General features: G+C 48.6%; 1 protein-coding gene across 1 annotated transcript in view; it reads left to right on the plus strand.

Moving 5' to 3' along the window:
- ZNF689 (zinc finger protein 689) overlaps positions 1 to 14,990 on the plus strand; it is a 33,574-nt gene extending 18,584 nt beyond the window's left edge. The window contains exons 3-5 of the mRNA XM_055298832.2: positions 6,737 to 7,676; positions 7,875 to 7,988; positions 12,088 to 14,990. Of these exons, the coding sequence (XP_055154807.1) occupies positions 7,472 to 7,676; positions 7,875 to 7,988; positions 12,088 to 13,271 (1,503 nt within the window). The 5' untranslated portion in view covers positions 6,737 to 7,471 and the 3' untranslated portion in view covers positions 13,272 to 14,990. The remainder of the gene's footprint in view (positions 1 to 6,736; positions 7,677 to 7,874; positions 7,989 to 12,087) is intronic.
- Positions 14,991 to 18,832: the final 3,842 nt, after the last annotated feature.

The following is an 18,832-nucleotide window of genomic DNA, read 5'->3' on the forward strand; positions in this document are numbered from 1 at the left end:
CAAGACCTTTAGGCCAATTCATAGACAAATCTGTAGTAGTATTAGAATGGCTTTAAAAAACATCCAATCAGACAGTGAAATCTTTGCAAGTTCATCTTTCTTTAATTACTCAACTTACAACATTAGGTAGGCAGAGATCAAAAATGCTTATGGGATGTGATCCAGAAAAAATTATTGTTCCCTTGGATTCCCAACAACAGGCAGCAGCATGGGAAATGTTGACTGCATGGCAAATTGCTCTCATAGATTTTGTAGAAATAATAGTTAACCGTTATCTATCAGACAAAATTTTGCAATTTGATAAAGCTCACCCTTTTATCCTTCCTGTGATTACTCATCACAAGCCTATTCCAGGTGGACAGACTTATTTCACTGATGGCTCTTCCAAAGGCCGAGCAGCTATTTATGGACCTAAGCATATTCAAACAATAAAGACCTCTGGAGTTTCAGCTCAATGCTCAGAACTCATGGCAGTTATTCAGGTTTTACAGCTCACCGCTTCATCTCCTATTAACATTGTCTGTGATTCAGCCTGTGTTGTGAATGTAGCCAGTCGCATTGAAACTGCCACTGTTAAAAGCACCCTAGAACCAGAGCTGTTTAACTTATTTCTAAGACTTCAACAAGCTATTTTCTCTTGTGCTGTTCCTTTTCATATTTCTCATACCCACTCTCACACACAACTCCCTAGACCACTATCTCTAGGTAATGATAGAGCAGATAAACTGATCAGTTCTGTATTTCAACAAGCCCAAGCTTCTCATGCATTATTGCATCAAAACATCTCTGCCCTCACTCGTATGTTTCATCTGCCTTGCAGCCAGGCTCAAGCTATTGTGCAAGCCTGCCCTACTTGCCAGCATGTCCCTGGTGTTGCACCCATGGAAGGATGCAATCCATGAGGCTTGGCTCCAAATGAAATCTGGCAGATGGATGTTACACATATAGCAGCCTTTGGCACACTCAGCTATGTTCATGTGACTATAGACACCTACTCTCATATGTTACATGCCACATGTCAAACAGGGGAAACAGCTGTCTGTGTCCGATGACATTGTTTGTGATTATTCGCCCATATGGGGCTTCCTAAACAATTAAAAACTGACAATGGATTTGCTTATTTTAGTCATGCTTTTCAAAATTTTTTCAGTTATGGGCAATCATTCATAAAACAGGAATTCCTCATAACCCTCGAGGACAAGGAATCATAGAGCAGGCACATCAAACATTACAATGTATGTTGAAAAAACAAAAAGGGGGAATAGGAGACCAATTAACCACCTGAAACAAAATTACATTTAGTCTTATTTACTTTAAATTTTTTGACTCCTGGTACAGATAGTAAGACTGTGGCAGAATGACATTGGCAAATGTTAGAGGGAAAGAGGAAAGTTTATCCAAAGGTATTATGCAAATACCCAGAAGAAGGACAATGGAAAGGCCCAGTGGATTTACTGACGTGCGGATGAGGATATGCTTGTGTTTTGTTGTTGTTGCTGTTGTTGTTGTTGTTGTTGTTGTTGGTTTTTTTTTTTTTTGAGACGGAGTCTCGCACTGTCACCCAGGCTGGAGTGCAGTGGCGTGATCTTGGCTCACTGCAAGCTCTGCCTCCCGGGTTCACGCCATTCTCCTGCCTCAGCCTCTCTGAGTAGCTGGGACTACAGGTGCCCGCCACAACGCCAGGCTAATTTTTTGTGTTTTTAGTAGAGACGGGGTTTCACCGTGGTCTCGATCTGCTGACCTCGTAATCTGCCCGCCTCGGCCTCCCAAAGTGCTGGGATTACAAGCGTGAGCCACCGAGCCCAGCCTATGCTTGTGTTTTTACAGGAGATGGACAAACCACGTGGGTGCCCTTTAGGTGTGCGCGACCATGGAATGGGGGACTGGAGGGATCTGTGGATCCCAACCATGCGTCCGGGTCCCCCAGTGTGAGCCATGAGCCAGTGGAATCTGAATGCGAAGACGGAACAAGGGCCTACTGGAGTCACAATGACATCAACCCCCATAACATGGGGACAGATCAAGAAAACCACACAGGAAGCTGAAAAACTGCTGGAGCGCCAGGGTCAGGCAAAAACCCCTGACTCCATGTTTATGTCCATGCTAGCTGTAATACCCTGTGAGGTATGTTTTCCCTGTGCAGAGGCAAAAATATATTGGGTATATGTTCCTAACCCACTGGTAGTGTGACCATACTCTGGAGCAACACTCCTCCTGAGATATATCATGATCAAGGAGCATAGGCACCAGGACCCCTAATCCTCCCTGACACAGAGCAATTAGACTCTCAGAACAATGGTATCAATTATACCACTCCATTGGAGGAACTTCCTTTATGCGTCACCCAGGATACCTCACTCAACTGCAGTTGCCTTGCAATTCAATCCCAAGCATGGCTGAGTTACCATGGAAATATTATGCACCTATTAGGCCTTAGCTCTATTAATATTACTGGTGTGGTTACTAATCACTCCCGGCCCCATCACCCAAATTGTATTGATTATACAGAATGGGCTCCCTTTGATAATTCTAACCCCACTCCTTGGGCCCACTGTCTTGGTCCCTTAGCTAGACAACAGTCCATGTTAATGGGAAACATTATTGACTGGGGTCCCCGTGGTCATTTAGATGGGAGAGATGAGAATCAGACCTCATGGCATAAACTTTGCTGGCACTGGTGGCAAAACTTTAACATCTCTTCACTACATCGCACTGGGATTCAATCCCAATCTGTCCCGTAACTTGCTTGGCATGGAATGGGCTTTAGCCCACCTTTGCCTCAATGGCATTATCAAGGAAAGAGAGGTCCAATTCAGGAGTCGATATGGAAGGCAGCACTCCCATTTATGAATGGCAGCCTCATGAATAGCCCGCCTCAGCCTCCTGAAGTGCTGGGATGGATTACAGGTGTGAGCCACCATGCCCGGCTGGCCTGACTTTTCTTAACAGATTCATGCAGCCCAGGTTTTTTGTTTGTTTGTTTTTATTTATTTATTTAAACACAGAGTCTCACTCTGTTGACCACGCTGGAGTGCAGTGGTGTAATAATCATAGTTAACTGCAGCCTTGAACTCTTGGGCTCAAGTCATCCTCTCGCCTTAGCCTCCCAAAGGGCTGGGACTATAGGCATGAGCCACCATGCCCACATGCCCAGCCACAATTAGGAGGCTAGAGCTCCCGCCTTTTTTTTTTTTTGGGACAGGGTCTCATTCTTTCACCCAGGCTGGAGTGCAGTGGTGCAATCTTGGCTTACTGTAGCCTTGACCTCCCAAGTCTCAAGCGATCCTCCCACCACAGCTTCCCAAGTAGCTGGAACTATAAGTGCCCGACACCATGCCTAGCTAATTTTTGTATTTTTTGTAGAGACAGGGTTTTGCCATGTTGGCCAGGCTGGTCTTGAACTCCTGGGCTCAAGCAATCCCCCCACCTTGGCCTCCCAAAGTACTGGGATTATAGGTGTGAGCCACTACACCTAGCCTGTAAACTGTAGTTTTTTTCCACCACCACCTGTGTTCAAACATCTCCTTCCTCTGAATATCTCACTGCTGCCTCCTCCTCCTCCTCCTTCTTTCTTCTTTCTTCTCCTTCCTTCCTTTTTTTTTTTTTTTTTTTTTTGGAGACGAGTCTCGCTCAGTCGAAAGCTCCGCCTCCCGGGTTCACGCCATTCTCCTGCCTCAGCCTCCTGAGTAGCTGGGACTACAGGAGCCCACCACCACGCCCGGCTAATTTTTATTTTTAGTAGAGACGGGGTTTCACCATGTTAGCCAGGATGATCTTGATCTCCTGACCTCGTGTTCCGCCCGCCTCGGCCTCCCAAAGTGTTGGGATTACAGGCGTGAGCCACCGCACCCAGCCTTTTTTTTTTTTTTTTTTTGAGACTTAGCCTTACTCTGCCACTCAGGCTGGAGTGCAGTGGCACCATCTTGGATCACTGCAACTTCCGCCTTCCAGGTTCAAACAATTCTCTTTGGCTGGGCCTGGTGGCTCATGCCTGTAATCCCAGCACTTTGGAAGGTCGAGGCGGGCAGATCAGCTGAGGTCAGGAGTTTGAGACCAGCCTGACCAACGTGGAGAAACCCCATCTCTATTAAAAATACAAAATTAGCCGGGTGTAGTGGCGCATGCCTGTAATCCCAGCTACTCAGGAGGCTGAGGCAGGAGAATCGCTTGAACCCAGGAGGCGGAGGTTGCGGTGAGCCGAGATCGCTCCATTGCACTCCAGCCTGGGGGACAAGAGCAAAACTCCGTCTCAAAACAAAACAAAACAAAACAAAAAACAATTCTCATGCCTCAACCTCCCAAGTAGCAGGGACTGTAGGCATGTGCCACCAAGCCCGGCTAATTTTTGTATTTTAGTAGAGACAAGGTTTTGCCATTGTTGGCCAGGCTGGTCTTGAACTCCTGGCCTCACGTGATCCACCCGCCTCGGCCTCCCAAACTGCTGGGATTACAGGTGTGAGCCACTGCTCCCGGCCTCACTGCCTTCTAATTTTGTGACCTTTCCTGCCACATTGTTTGTCTTTATTCCTTGAAAGCTTTGAGGTTAGTGTTTTGCCCATAGTACATGCTTTACAATATTGATTAAAGGGTTAGAGAGATAGATGTGCATGTCACTAGCTAAGAGATATGGCAAATGGTATATTCTCCTGCTTGCAGGACCCTTGGGAGTGGCACTGAGCTGGTGAATCTCTGCAGTATAACACATACACAGAAGTAGGGGCTAGGCCGGGCGTGGTGGCTCATGCCTGTAATCCCAGCACTTTGGGAGGCAGAGGTGGGTGGATCATGAGGTCAGGAGTTCGAGACCAGCCTGGCCAAGATGGTGAAACCCCATCTCTACTAAAAATACAAAAATTAGCCAAGCATGGTGGCAGATGCCTGTAATCTCAGCTACTCGGGAGGCTGAGGCAGGAGAATCACTTGAACCTGGGAGACAGAGGTTGCAGTGAGCCGAGTTCACACCACTGCACTCTAGCCTGGGCAACAGAGCAAGACTCCATCTCAAAAAAAAAAAAAAGAAAAAAAGAAGGCCGGGCGTGGTGGCTCACGCCTGTAACCCCAGGACTTTGGGAGGCTGAAACAGGCAGATTATGAGGTCAAGAGATCGAGACCATCCTGGCTAACATGGTGAAACCCCGTCTCTACTAAAAATACAAAAAATTAGCCGGACGTGGTGGCGGGCGCCTGTAGTCCCAGCTACTTGGGAAGCTGAGGCAGGAGAATGGCATGAGCCCGGAAGGCGGAGCTTGCAGTGAGCCGAGATCGCGCCACTGCCCTCCAGCCTTGGTGACAGAGCAAGAGTCCAACTCAAAAAAAAAAAAAAAAATGGAGGCTAATTGCTGGCTTGTGCCATCAGCAATTTTCAGTTCAGTGCCTTTCACATACATGCTTGTATCATTCTGTTATGATTCATTGTGAATTTATATGTTTTACTAGACTGTAAGCTCCAATCAAAGCATGACCTATGACTTATTTATGTTATTTATGTAGGCTCTCCCAATTGCCTAGCACTATGCTTTGTACATTGAACAAATGTCACGTGAAAATAATGTAGGGAGATTATGCAGAATATTGAACTTGAGAAGAAAACAAGAGCTCAGGTAGATTCCTGGTTTAGCAAGCAAATTAGGATACTGTGAAGGAAGGATGTCTATCAGTGGTATGAATAAAGGCTCTGTCTGCCCCAGGTTTAAATCTTTATTTCCCCTCCACTAGCAGTATGGCCCTGGAAATTCATGGAATCCCTCTGAGATCGTTTCTTCATTAGTAGAACCAGGATGATAACCATTGGTTCACAAAATGCTAGTAAAGAATAATGGGCTGGGTGTGGTGGCTCACTCCTGTAATCCCAGTACTTTGGGAGACCAAGGTGGGTGGATTTCTTGAGCTCAGGAGTTCCAGACCAGCCTGGGAAACATGGCGAAACCCCGTCTCTACCAAAAATACAAAAAATTAGCAGAGCACTGTGGTGCGTGCCTTCACTCCAGCCTGGGCAACGGAATGAGACCCAGTCTCAAAAAAAAAAAAAAAAAAAAAGGGAATAACTAATGGCCCTGGTGCTGTGGCTCATGCCAGTAATCCCAGCACTTTGGGAGGACGAGGCAGGAGGATCACTTAGCCTAGGGGTTCGAGACCAGCCTGGGCAACGCAGGGAAACCCTGACTCAACAAATAATATAAAAAATTAGCCAGGCATGGTAGTGCACACCAGTAGTCTCAGTTACTCTGAAGGCTGAGGCGGGACGATTGCTTGAGCCCAGGAGTTAGAGGCTGCAGTGAGCTGAGATTGCACTACTGCATTCCATTCAGCCCGGATGACAGAATGAGACCCTGTCTCAAAAAAATAAAAATAAGGCCGGGCATAGTGGCTCACGCCTGTAATCCTAGCACTTTGTGGGGTCGAGGTGGGTGGATCACTTGAGGTCAGAAGTTCGAGACCAGCCTGGCTAACATGGTGAAACCCCGTCTCTACTAATAAATATGAATATTAGTCGGGCGTGGTGGCATGCGCCTGTAATCTCAGTTACTCGGGAGGCTGAGGCAGGAGACTCGCTTGAACGGTGGGGGGCGGAAGCTGCAGTGAGCCGAGATTTCGCCACTGCACTCCAGCCTGGGCGACAGAGCACGACTCTATCTCAAAAATATATAAATAAAATTTAAAAAAAGATGAAACATGTCATATACTGGGCATGGCGCCTGCCCCCAGGAAATGCTAACCATAATTCCTTCTCCTAAAGGGCAAACAAAGAAGATAACCGTTCTCCAAAGTCAAGGATGCTCTAAGAACACCAGTAACTCAGGATAATCTCAGCTCTAACTCGGCCAGAGTGGCTCCATCGCTCAAATCGTTCCCTCCTTCAGTGATTGGCTGAGCCTGCCAGAGTCGAACAGCGGAAAGCAGCCCCAGGGCCTCTTGCTGCCCCCATGTCGGTGCAAGTCGCTTCACAACTCCTTGTAATCGCCTGATCCAAGTGGTCCAGCTTCCTGCCCTTATGCAGCTCTTGGCTTCGTTCAAACGGACCGCCTTTGCCAGCACCGAATCAGAACGCCCGATCTTCGGCTCTCGTCCAATGAACGCGCGTATTGGGGAGGGGAAAAAAGAGGGCGTGAAGCCCAATCGCAGCGCCATTACACTTAAGGGCAAAGAGGTTAGGAAGCCGGCATGGCGCTCCGGTCAATAAAATCGATAGCTGGAAGCTGCCTGTGTTCCAGGCAAAGGCGGTGCGGTAGCAGCGCCGCCATTTTCCCCGAAGGCATCTTCCGGTGCCTTTCACCCAAGTTCGGGCAGGAGTTTCCTGAATAACAGCAAAAGGTTTCTGTTAGCCCCGCAGGCGGCCGATTCCGATTCCCTCCGGGCCTCCCCGGCCACGCTCAGCCCTGGTCCGGCGGGGGCTCCTCGATCCCCGGGGCCGCCAGCGCCCGAGGGCCGAGGCCTGGACGGGGAAGGCCGTGGCGCTGGCTCCTCGGGTCCCATGGCGCCACCTTCGGCTTCGCTTCCCGCACAGGGACCAGGAGAGGCCAGACCCAGTCGGAAAAGGGGCAGGAGGCCGAGGGCTCTGAAGTTCGTGGACGTGGCCGTGTACTTCTCCCCGGAGGAGTGGGGCTGCCTGCGGCCCGCGCAGAGGGCCCTGTACCGGGACGTGATGCGGGAGACCTACGGCCACCTGGGCGCGCTCGGTGAGGCCGGCCCCATCCGCTGCCGCGGGACGCGAAGGGATGCAGGAGCGGGAGAGGGTGTAGGCAGGGAGGCCACGGTCCTGGCAGGCGACCAGGTTGTCAGGGGAGGTGGACAGGGGCTTAGCAGGAGGTGCCGTCGGGGAGATACTACTCGGCGTGATCTAGGAGCTGGCCTTCTGATTTGTTCTCCTTCCCCAGGGTGCGCAGGTCCCAAACCAGCCCTCATCTCCTGGTTGGAACGAAACACCGATGACTGGGAACCGGCTGCACTAGATCCGCAGGAGTACCCGAGAGGGCTAACAGTCCAGAGAAGTGAGTGCTAAATAACCACGCAGAACCTGCAGCCCTCCTATAACGTTCTACCTCTAACGGCTCCGTCCAGAGTTTTGGTTTGGCTAGGGGTGGGTGCCGCGTACTTAGTGTATTCATCTTCCCAGCCTCTTGTGTCTGGTGGTGTGGGGCCGGTCCACCACACAGAGATTCCTATGTCAGTCTGCAAGCTGCAGTTTTCCGTTGTGTGAATGAATCAGTGGCCTTCTTCTTCGACTTTTTTTTTTTTTTTTTTTTTTGTAGAGACATTGTCTTGCTGTGTTGCCTAGTTTGGTCTTGAACTTCTGGCCTCAAGCGATCCTCCTGCCTTGGCCTCCCAAAATGCAGGGGTTACTGGCGTGAGCCATTGCAGCCAGCCAGAATCAGTGAGCTTTTAACAGGTGCTACCCTCTGCCTCCTTTCCAGGATCTCTGCCTCTAGCCACCTTTGAGTTGGACCAAAGAGATCCTAAACTTCTCAGAGTTTTCTGGGTTTTGGTTGAAGGGAGCTCACGGGGAACAGCTGCCTGGGATGCAGGGGCCTCTTTCTGCTCTTACAGCAGGATGACCCTCATCAGCGAAGGACATACTGCAATCTTCCCAGAATCCAACAAGGCTCTGCTTAACCCCATTGAGGTAGAAGGGTCCCAGATTCACCCATAGTAGAAGATGCAGCTGTCTGGGCTGGAATTTCAGAGCCAGATTCTTCAAGACCAGGGATAGCTGTCCAAGATTCAGATCTGACTATGATATTTCCTTGCTTAAAACTTTTCAGTTAATTTTTGCCAAGGTTGTTAAATGGCCATTGGTTATATCTAAATCACTTGGGGAACTTGGTAAAAACGCAGGTTCCAGGACCCCATTCCAGAGCTATTCATTCACTCGTGTGAATGTTTAGGAACTTCCATTTTTTAAATAGCCTCAGCTGATTCAGATGTGCATCCAGGTTTGAAAACCGGCTGGGGCAGTGGCTCATGCCTGTAATCCCAGCACTTTGGGAGGTCGAGGCGGGTAGATCACTTGAGGTCCGGAGTTCAAGACCAGCCTGACCAACGTCGTGAACCCCCCCTCTACTAAAAAAATACAAAAATTAGCTGGGTGTGGCCGGGCGCGGTGGCTCACGCTTGTAATCCCAGCACTTTGGGAGGCCGAGGCGGGCGGATCACAAGGTCAGGAGATCAAGACCACGGTGAAACCCTGTCTCTACTAAAAATACAAAAAATTAGCCGGGCGTGGTGGCGGGCACCTGTAGTCCCAGCTACTCGGAGAGGCTGAGGCAGGAGAATGGCGTGAACCCGGGAGGCGGAGCTTGCAGTGAGCCGAGATTGCGCCACTGCACTCCAGCCTGGGCGACAGAGCGAGACTCTGTCTCAAAAAAAAAAAAAAAAAAAAAAAAAAAAAAAAAAAAAAAAAAAAAAAAAAATTAGCTGGGCGTTATGGTGGGCCCCTGTAATCCCAGCTACTCAAGAGGCTGAGGCAGAGAGAATTGCCTGATCCTGGGAGGTGAAAGTTGCAGTGAGCCGGGATCACACCACTGTACTCCAGCCTGGGTGCCACAGTGAAACTCCATCTCGGGGAAAAAAAAAAAAAGAAAAGAAAACCATTGAGTAAAATACAGTCCAAGGTCCTTAACAATGCTAACAGCAGTGGTTCTCAAAGCGTGGTCTCAGACCAGAAGCAGCATTACTTGGAAACTTGTTAGAAATGCAAATTCTTGGACCCTACCCCAGACCTGCTGAATCCAAAACGGGCACTAGGGCCTGGCAGTCTGTTTCAGTAAATCCTCCAAATGATTCTGATCACAGTGGAGTTTGAGAACCATTGGCTTAGAGGGCCTTTTGACCCAGTCACTGCTAGCTCATACCTCATAGGTTTCCACATCTTGCCTTACACTGTTTTTTGTGTGTGAGTGAGACGGAGTCTGCTCTGTTGCCCAGGCAGGAGTGCAGTGGCACAATCTCAGCTCACTGTAACCTCTTCCTCCCGGGTTCAAGCAATTCTCCTGTGTCAGCCCCTGGAGTAGCTGGGACTACAGGTGCCCACCACCATGCCCGGCTAATTTTTAGTAGAGACAGGGTTTCTCCATATTGGTCAGGCTGGTCTCAAACTCCTGACCTCAGGTGATCCGCCTGCCTTGGCCTTCCAAAGTGCTGGGATTGCAGGTGAAAGCCACCGCAACTGGCCTGTCTTGCTTTACACTTTGTGTCTAAGAAGATCTGAGGGCCTGTGCACACTGTACACTGATCCTTGGGACTTGTTTCTTTCTTTTTTTTTTTTTGAGACGGAATTTCGCTCTTCCACCCAGGCTGGAGTGTAGTGGTGCAATCTCGGCTTACTGCAACCTTTGCCTTCCGGTTTCAAGTAATCATCCTGACTCAGTTTCCCGAGTAGCTGGGATTACAGGCGCCCACCACCACACCCAGCTAATTTTTGTATTTTTGTAGAGACAGGGTTTCACCATGTTGGCCAGGCTGGTCTTGACTCCTGACCTCAGGTGATCCGCCTGCCTCGGCCTCCCAAAGTGCTAGGATTACAGGCATGAGCCACCACGCCCAGCCACATTTTTTAAAGAATCAGCTAAGTCAAATAAACCATCCACAATGGAATTCTGTGCAACTGTAAAATAGAAAAAAGATGTGCTGACATACAATGATCTTTAGAATGTATTAAGTGAAAAAATGAAAGCACAGTGAAGTGTGTATAAGGTGTGTATATGTTGTCTTTTATATAAGAAAGGTAAGCTGGGCATGGTGGCTTATGCCTGTAATCACTTTGGGAGATAGAGGCGAGCAGATAACCTGAGGTCAGGAGTTCGAGACCAACCCGGCCAACATGGTGAAACTCCACCTCTACTAAAAATACAAAAAATTAGTCGGGCATAGTGGTGCATGCCTGTAATCCCAGCTACTTAGGAGGCTGAGACAGGGAGAATCGCTTGAACCCAGGAGGCGGAGGTTTCAGTGAACTGAGATCACACCATTGCACTCCAGCCTGGGTGACAAAGCATGACTCTGTCTCGAAAAAAAAAAGAAAGAAAGGTGGGGGAAGAGAACAACATATGCTGTAAAGCATGTATATGCAATCTCTTAACGAAAGAAAGATGGGGAAGGTGACATTGGTATTGCATCAAAAAAATGGGAAGAAACTAATATGGTTTCTACAAGGTAGATGGGAAAAAGGTGGCAGCAAGACTTTCTGTATTCCTTTATTAATATTTTGACTTTTTTGTTTTTTGAGATAGGGTCTTGCTCTGTTGCCCAGGCTGGAGTACAGTGGTGCCATCATGGTTCACAGTATCCTTGAACTCCTGGGCTCAAGTAATCCTCTAACTCAGCCTTCCAAGTAGCTAGGACTACAGGCAGGCGTGCGTGCCACCATGCCAGGCTAGTATTTGTATTTTTTGTAGAGATGGGGTCTCACTATGCTGCCCAGGCTGATCTTGAACTCCTGGGTTCAAGCAATCCTCTTGCCTTGGGCTCCCAAAGTGCTGGGATTACAGGCATGAGCCACCAATGTCTGGCTGATATTTTGACTTTTGAATGATGTAAGCTTATGTCTTCAAAAATATTCCTTTTTTTTTTTTTTTTTTTTGAGATGGAATCTTGCTCTGTCACCCAGGTTGGAGTGCAGTGGCACAATCTTGGCTCACTACAACCTCTGCCTCCCAGGGTTCAAGCGATTCTCCTGCCTCAGTCTTCTGGGTAGCTGGGATTACAGGTGCCTGCCACCATGCCTGGCTAATTTTTGTAGTTTTAGTAGAGACAAGGTTTCACCATGTTGGTCAGGCTGCTCTCAAACTCCTGATCTTGTGATCTGCCCGCCTCGGCCTCCCAATGCTTAGGATTACAAGCGTGATCCACCGGGCCCGGCCTCAATTTTTAAAGTTAGTTTAATCTCCGAGAAATCTTCCTAGACTTCTCCAAGCTGGGTTAGAAGCTCCTGTAATGCACACCATATTTGCATGATAGTATGTCACACTTAGCTGTCTGTGGCACTAGGAATTGAGGTCAGGGGGGTGAGTCTATTGGTCTTGTAACCTATAATGTAATTGACAAGAGCAGGAGCCCAGTATTTGTTAAATTAATTCCTCTGTATTCATATAGAAAGTGGAACCAGAAAGAAGAATGGGGAGAAGGAAGTATTCCCGCCTAAGGAGGCACCCCGAAAGGGGAAGCGAGGCCGGAGGCCCAGCAAACCCCGACTGATTCCCAGGCAGACGTCCGGGGGCCCCATCTGCCCTGACTGCGGCTGTACCTTCCCCGATCATCAGGCCCTGGAGAGCCACAAGTGTGCCCAGAATCTAAAAAAGCCTTACCCTTGCCCAGACTGTGGGCGCCGCTTTTCCTATCCATCCCTGCTGGTCAGTCACCGGCGGGCACACTCCGGCGAGTGCCCCTATGTTTGTGACCAGTGTGGCAAACGTTTCTCCCAGCGCAAGAACCTCTCCCAGCACCAGGTCATCCATACAGGCGAGAAGCCCTACCACTGCCCTGACTGTGGTCGCTGCTTCCGGAGGAGCCGGTCCTTGGCAAATCACCGGACCACACACACAGGCGAAAAACCCCACCAGTGCCCTAGCTGCGGACGTCGCTTCGCCTACCCCTCCCTGCTAGCCATCCACCAGCGTACACACACGGGAGAGAAGCCCTACACCTGCCTCGAATGCAACCGCCGCTTCCGCCAGCGCACGGCCCTCGTCATCCACCAGCGCATCCACACAGGCGAGAAGCCCTACCCGTGCCCGGACTGCGAGCGGCGCTTCTCCTCCTCCTCTCGCCTGGTCAGTCACCGGCGTGTGCACTCCGGGGAGCGTCCCTATGCCTGCGAGCACTGTGAGGCCCGCTTCTCCCAGCGCAGCACGCTGCTCCAGCACCAGCTCTTGCACACCGGAGAGAAGCCCTACCCCTGCCCAGACTGTGGGCGTGCCTTCCGGCGGAGCGGCTCCCTGGCCATCCATCGCAGCACGCACACCGAGGAGAAGCTGCACGCCTGCGACGACTGTGGTCGCCGCTTTGCCTACCCCTCACTGCTGGCCAGCCACCGGCGCGTGCACTCGGGCGAGCGGCCCTATGCCTGCGACCTTTGCTCCAAGCGTTTTGCTCAGTGGAGCCACCTGGCCCAGCACCAGCTGCTGCACACGGGGGAGAAGCCTTTCCCCTGCCTGGAGTGTGGCCGGTGCTTCCGCCAGAGGTGGTCTCTGGCTGTCCACAAGTGTAGCCCCAAGGCCCCAAACTGTAGCCCTAGATCTGCTATCGGGGGCTCCAGTCAGAGGGGCAATACCCATTAGAAGGGTAAGGACTGCCTACTTTCGTTTCATTTTATGGAGAGTCCCAGAAAAGGGAAGGAGGAGCCCCAGGTCATACAGGGCAGAGTCAGAACTAAACCCAGGTCTCCTGCTGCACAGAGCTGAACTTTAGTATCTTGCACTGCACTGGCTGCCTCCCTTTGCGTGTTTGGAACAGTCCCATTAGGAGAGGTGACATCATTTGGTTAAAGTTTTCCAAGCTACCCTATCCTAAAATAGTTTGTGTGGATATCAGGGCTAAAAGTTCTCCCCATCTATTTTAGGGGCTGTCTGCTTTTCTAGTCTGTGCACACAGGGATTACCTGTCATCTTGCATGCAATCAGGAGAATCTCATAGGGGCAGGACCTTCCCCTACTCTGCCTCTTCCTCCATACTAGGTTGGAAAAATCTGGTTTAGCCCACTTTTTGCAACACTCCTGCCAAGTGGTCTTCTACCCATTGCTTGAAAATCTCCCTTGACAGGGAGCTCACTACCTCACAAGGCAGGTCATTTCATTGTGGGATCTATAGAAGGTTAAGTACCACATTCTCCTTTGTAAACCTTGCCTACGACATGTTAATACTTCATCTACATGGCAGCCCTTCAGATAATCACAACCACTTTGCCCCCAAGTTTTCAGGTTAAGTAGCATGAATTTGGTCATTCGTTAAAGACAGGGTTTCAATTTCCACACATGATCTCTGCAAACAGGCACTAGGTTTTCAGTGTCCTTTTTGAAGGGTTATATAAAAATAAGGTAGCACCCACAGTGCCACTACACCTTCTGGGGCTGTACTTGTTTCAGCAGCTTTGGTTGCACTGAATTTGGGGGAGCTGCACGGTACCAGGAGTTTATTGGGTTGCAGATATATAAATGCCCTAGACTTAAAAAAAAAAAGCTATAAAGCTAAGTCTTCATCTTGTGTTTGGAAAATTGGTTCAAGCTGGGTATGAGACATAAGCGTAGTCAGCTCTGGGAGAAGGTTGCTCTTAAGGAGAAGCAGGGACCTGTGGTTTAGCAGCAGGAAGTGCAAATGGGACTGGCTTGTGCTCCACCTGGCAGACCTGGATTGGCTCCAGGCAGCCAGTGCCTGGAAAAGCCTGGAGAATTGGGCCGTAGTCGACCCTGATTCTCATCAGGCACAGATGAATCACATAGACATGATACACAGATGAATCACAGGCACCTAAGAATCGGCACAGAACTTCCATGAGGCCTCAGTCAGCATTTTTTCACAAAATGAGCTGAGGCCATTCAAAGAGGCTAGAAAGAGGGAATTGAATCCAGAGAGGAAGAGTCTATAGTCATCAAGTTGTATCCATGCCAGCCTCCCTCCAGAGAGGTGGCAGCAGCGTGGCTCAATCTGATCCACCTTCATGGCACCCGCCGGCTAGGTGCTTGATAAAGCTTTACTGAGTTAAATGTGAACAAGGCCTACCACTTTGCCTTGGGCAGCTGCACCAAATTAGAATTTCCAGATGTGATTCATCTCATATTCCAACAGCTGGAGTGGGTCATCCTTTACCCCTGTGGCTCCTTCCTACAGCTCTCCTGATCTCAGCACAAGCAGGGGAGCAGCTGGGGAACACAGCTTTATGTAATTACCTCTGTTCAATATTTAGCAAGTTGCATTGTAACATTGTGTTTCTCCTTGGATGGTGAGCTACCCCCAAGAAGGGGTCATATCAGATTGGGTCTCATTAAAATGTCTGATGATAATTCTGTTCCTTGTGGAATTACTTTTTGCAAAATATCAATCTGGTTCCTTGACTCAGTAGCAATTTTTGCTATTCCGATGAGAGAGCCACACTTTCAGACCAGGAGACCTGCCCTGCCCAGCAGAGCCCTATTACCAGGTCTGCCCAGCCTCCTGGTAGAGCCGGCTCTTTCCCCTACCCTTTGCCACCAGAACGCAAGGATTTCCTCAGCTAGGAATTATATAACTTTCTTTGGGACTGGATTGTAATTCATAAAACTTGGGAGCCACTGATGTCTAAATTCCTTTATGTGGTCTGTGGAGAGCAGAAATGGGAGACAACTTCCTAGGTTCCCTGAAGCACTTCAATCCACCCGAGCTGGGATCCTGTTTCCTTATTCAGTGAGAGATCCTAGCATCCTTCCAATAACTTCCCCTTTCTGCTTAAGGTGGTTAGAGTTTCTGTTATTTGCAATCAAAAGAATGAACTAATACACAGCCTCAGTCTGGGTTAATCTCCCATCTGCCTCCATGCCTAGATATGAGCTGTGAAGAAAAACACTGCATTGCTGCTGAGAGGGGCCATGATACCTTTCCTGACCTTCAACCTCAGTAGAACCTTCAATATTATGTCTTCTGGGCTAGGTGCAGTGGCTTATGCCTGTAATCTCAGCACTTTGGGAGGCCAAGGCGGGAGGATTGTTTGACCTGGGAGTTTGAGACCAGCCCAGGCAACATAGCAAGACTTAAAAAGCAACAACAGTAACAAGACAATATTATGTCTTCCATATATATATAGAATTAAAGTTAGATATAAACTAATAGTTTATATACAAATGTATAAATATAAATAAATAAATATATACTCTGGTAGTCCAGAGCAGGACCACCCTATAGGCAGTGTGCCCAGAGTAGCATTCCATATTTTTTTTTTTTTTTTTTTTTGAGATGGAGCTTTGCTTTGTCACCCAGGCTGGAATGCAGTGGCATGATCTCGGCTCACTGCAACCTCCGCCTCCTGGGTTCAAGTGATTCTCCTGCCTCAGCCTCCCTGGTAGCTGGGACTATAGGTGCCACCACACCCAGCTAATCTTTTGTATTTTTAGTAGAGACAGATTTCACCATGTTAGCCAGGATGGTCTCGATCTCCTGACTTCACGATCTATCTGCCTCGGCCTCCCAAAGTGCTGGGACTACAGGCGTGAGCCACCGTGCCCTGCCCATTCCATATATTCTTAACCAGTAAATACCTCCTCTTTCGCTAGGAAAATACAAGGGGTCAAATAGGAGCTTCTTTAACATTCCACTGCCTGCCATTACTCCAAATTGACCAGCGTGCCCACTCATATTTACTTCCGATCCATCTTGGCAAGTCCTGGATATACAATGTTCAGCAACACAGCTGGGTGTGGGTTTCATTCCCTTCTGCCCCTCAGGGACTTTGCTCTATTATTCCTACTTTCTCCTCCTAGTTTTATGGTTTCAGATTCCCTTTCTTGTCCCAAAGACACTCCAGCCTATAAGCATGCTAAGATCTGCCTTTAAAACAATAAAAAAGAACTTTTCTCTTGATCCCTATTATTTTCAGCTAAATGCCTTGAAGCAGCAGCCTACATTCACTGAATCCACTTTTTTCTTTTCTTTCTTTTTTTGAGCCGGAGCCTCACTCTGTCACCCAGGCTGGAGTGCAGTTGCACGATCTCTGCTCACTGCAGCCTCCTCCTCCCAGGTTCAAGTGATTTTGTGCCTCACCCTCCTGAGTAGCTGAGACTACAGGTCTATGCTACCACACCCAGCTAATTTTTGTATTTTTAGTAGAGATGGGGTTTCACCATGTTGGCCAGGCTGGTCTCGAACTCCTGACCTCAAGTGATCTGCCCACCTCGGCTTCCCAAACTGCTGGGATTACAAGTGTGAGCCACTGCACCTGGCCTGAATCCACTTCTGTTTATTCTTTGGCCGACTGCAATATTAATAGCCACTTGACTGAGCTCTTATGATATTCTGTGTACTGTGTTAAGCACTTTATATCCATTCCAATCTAATGTTTCCAAGAACTCTATAAAGTAGGTGTTAGCAGACACTCCTCCATGAGTCTCCCTGCTGTGACTCCAAATTGACCAGCGTGCCCACTCATATTTACTTCCGATCCATTTCGGCAAGTCCTGCCTTCACATCTTGCTGAGTTGGCAAAAATCGCAAGTCCCTGCCTTCAACAGATTCTCAGACTTGAGCCTATTCACAGACCTAGAGTTTCCTGAATGAAGGGGAGACTGGGTTCCCTTGATGAAGGACTTGATGTCAGTTCTACACTGACAAAAACATGCTGTAGACTTTCTAGCCTTTTCCAAGTGTACCTGCAGCCATTTAGCAAGCACATTAGATTGGATTGTATATAAAGTGCTTAACTCAGTACATGGCACATCATGAAAGCTCAGTCAAGTGTCTGTTAATACTGCAGTGGGCCAAAGAATAAACAAGTGGGTTCGGTGAATATAGACTACTGCTACTGTGAGCATCAGAGAAGGGGAAGTAACTAGAGTTTCCAGAGATTTGTTGACATTGGACCTAAACTAATTTTAATTCTAGGAGATAACAAAATTTAGTGTACCAGGTACAGTGGACTCATGGGATCAGGTGTGTGTAGGAATGGGTTAACTCAGGAGGTGTAGGTTGTTCAAACCCTGCATATTCCAAAGAAAGCTCATCTTCAGAACTGGCATTTGGTCTGCTCCTGGGAAATAACTTCTGAGCCCGTGGAATATTTTATTTGATTAGTGTTTTTGTATGCCAGAGGTCTTGGGCCATGCCATCATGCTGCACCAGTCCGAACAAATAAGTTTATCCTAAGTGTGATTTCTAGTGAACATTGTTTTTTGCTCTGGGGTCTGAGTAGCAGAGATCAGTAGTGTGGACACTCCAAGCCTAAGTGACTGACCCCCAATAAAAACCCCACATATGGCCGGGCGCGGTGGCTCACGTCTGTAATCTCAGCACTTTGGGAGGGCAAGGTGGGTGGATCACCTGTGGTCAGGAGTTTGAGACCAGCCTGGCCAACGTGGTGAAACCCCGTCTCTACTAAAAATACAAAATTAGCCAGGTGGTGGCACACACCTGTAATCCCAGCTACTTGGGAGGCTGAGGCAGGAGAATTGCTTGAACCTGGGAGGCAGAGGTTGCAGTAAGCTGAGATGGCGCTATTGCTCTCCAGCCTGGGCAACAAAAGTAAGACTATCTAAACAAACAAACAAAAAACCAAAACCAACAAACAAAAAAAGCCTGCACCCTAAAGCTTGGGTGAACTTCTCTGTTTGAGAACAATCAGCACCTGTTGTCAAAAATCATTGCAGGGAGAAAAAAGCACATCCCTGTGATACCCCACTGGGAGTAGACACCTGAAAGTTTGTGCGTGGTTGCATCTGGATTTTGTCCCATGTACCCTATCCCTTTGATGATTTTAATCTGTATCCTTTTGCTTTAATAAACCATAAATGTAAGTATAACCAATGAATAAAAATAAATAAGCAAAGCCCTTGCCACTCATTACCCAGAACATTTCTCAGGACAGTGTTTGAAGCAAGCAAACCTTGAGGGAGAGGTAATGTCTGCATCCAGGACAAAGAGCAGCTTCCTTACTGCTTACTATAAAACAGCAGATGGCTGGCCATGGTGGCTCACAACTGTAATCCCAGAACTTTGGGTGGCCAAGGCAGGAGGATTGCTTGAGGCCAGGAGTTTGAGACTACCCTGGCCAACATAGCAAGACCCCATCTTATTTATTTATTTAGAGAAGGAGTCTCACTCTTGTCACCCAGGCTGGAGTGCAATAGCATGACCTTGGCTCACTGCAACCTCCACCTCCTGG

The sequence above is a fragment of the Symphalangus syndactylus genome, chromosome 11 (assembly GCF_028878055.3).
Source record: "Symphalangus syndactylus isolate Jambi chromosome 11, NHGRI_mSymSyn1-v2.1_pri, whole genome shotgun sequence".
Classification (NCBI taxonomy): Eukaryota; Metazoa; Chordata; class Mammalia; order Primates; family Hylobatidae; genus Symphalangus; species Symphalangus syndactylus.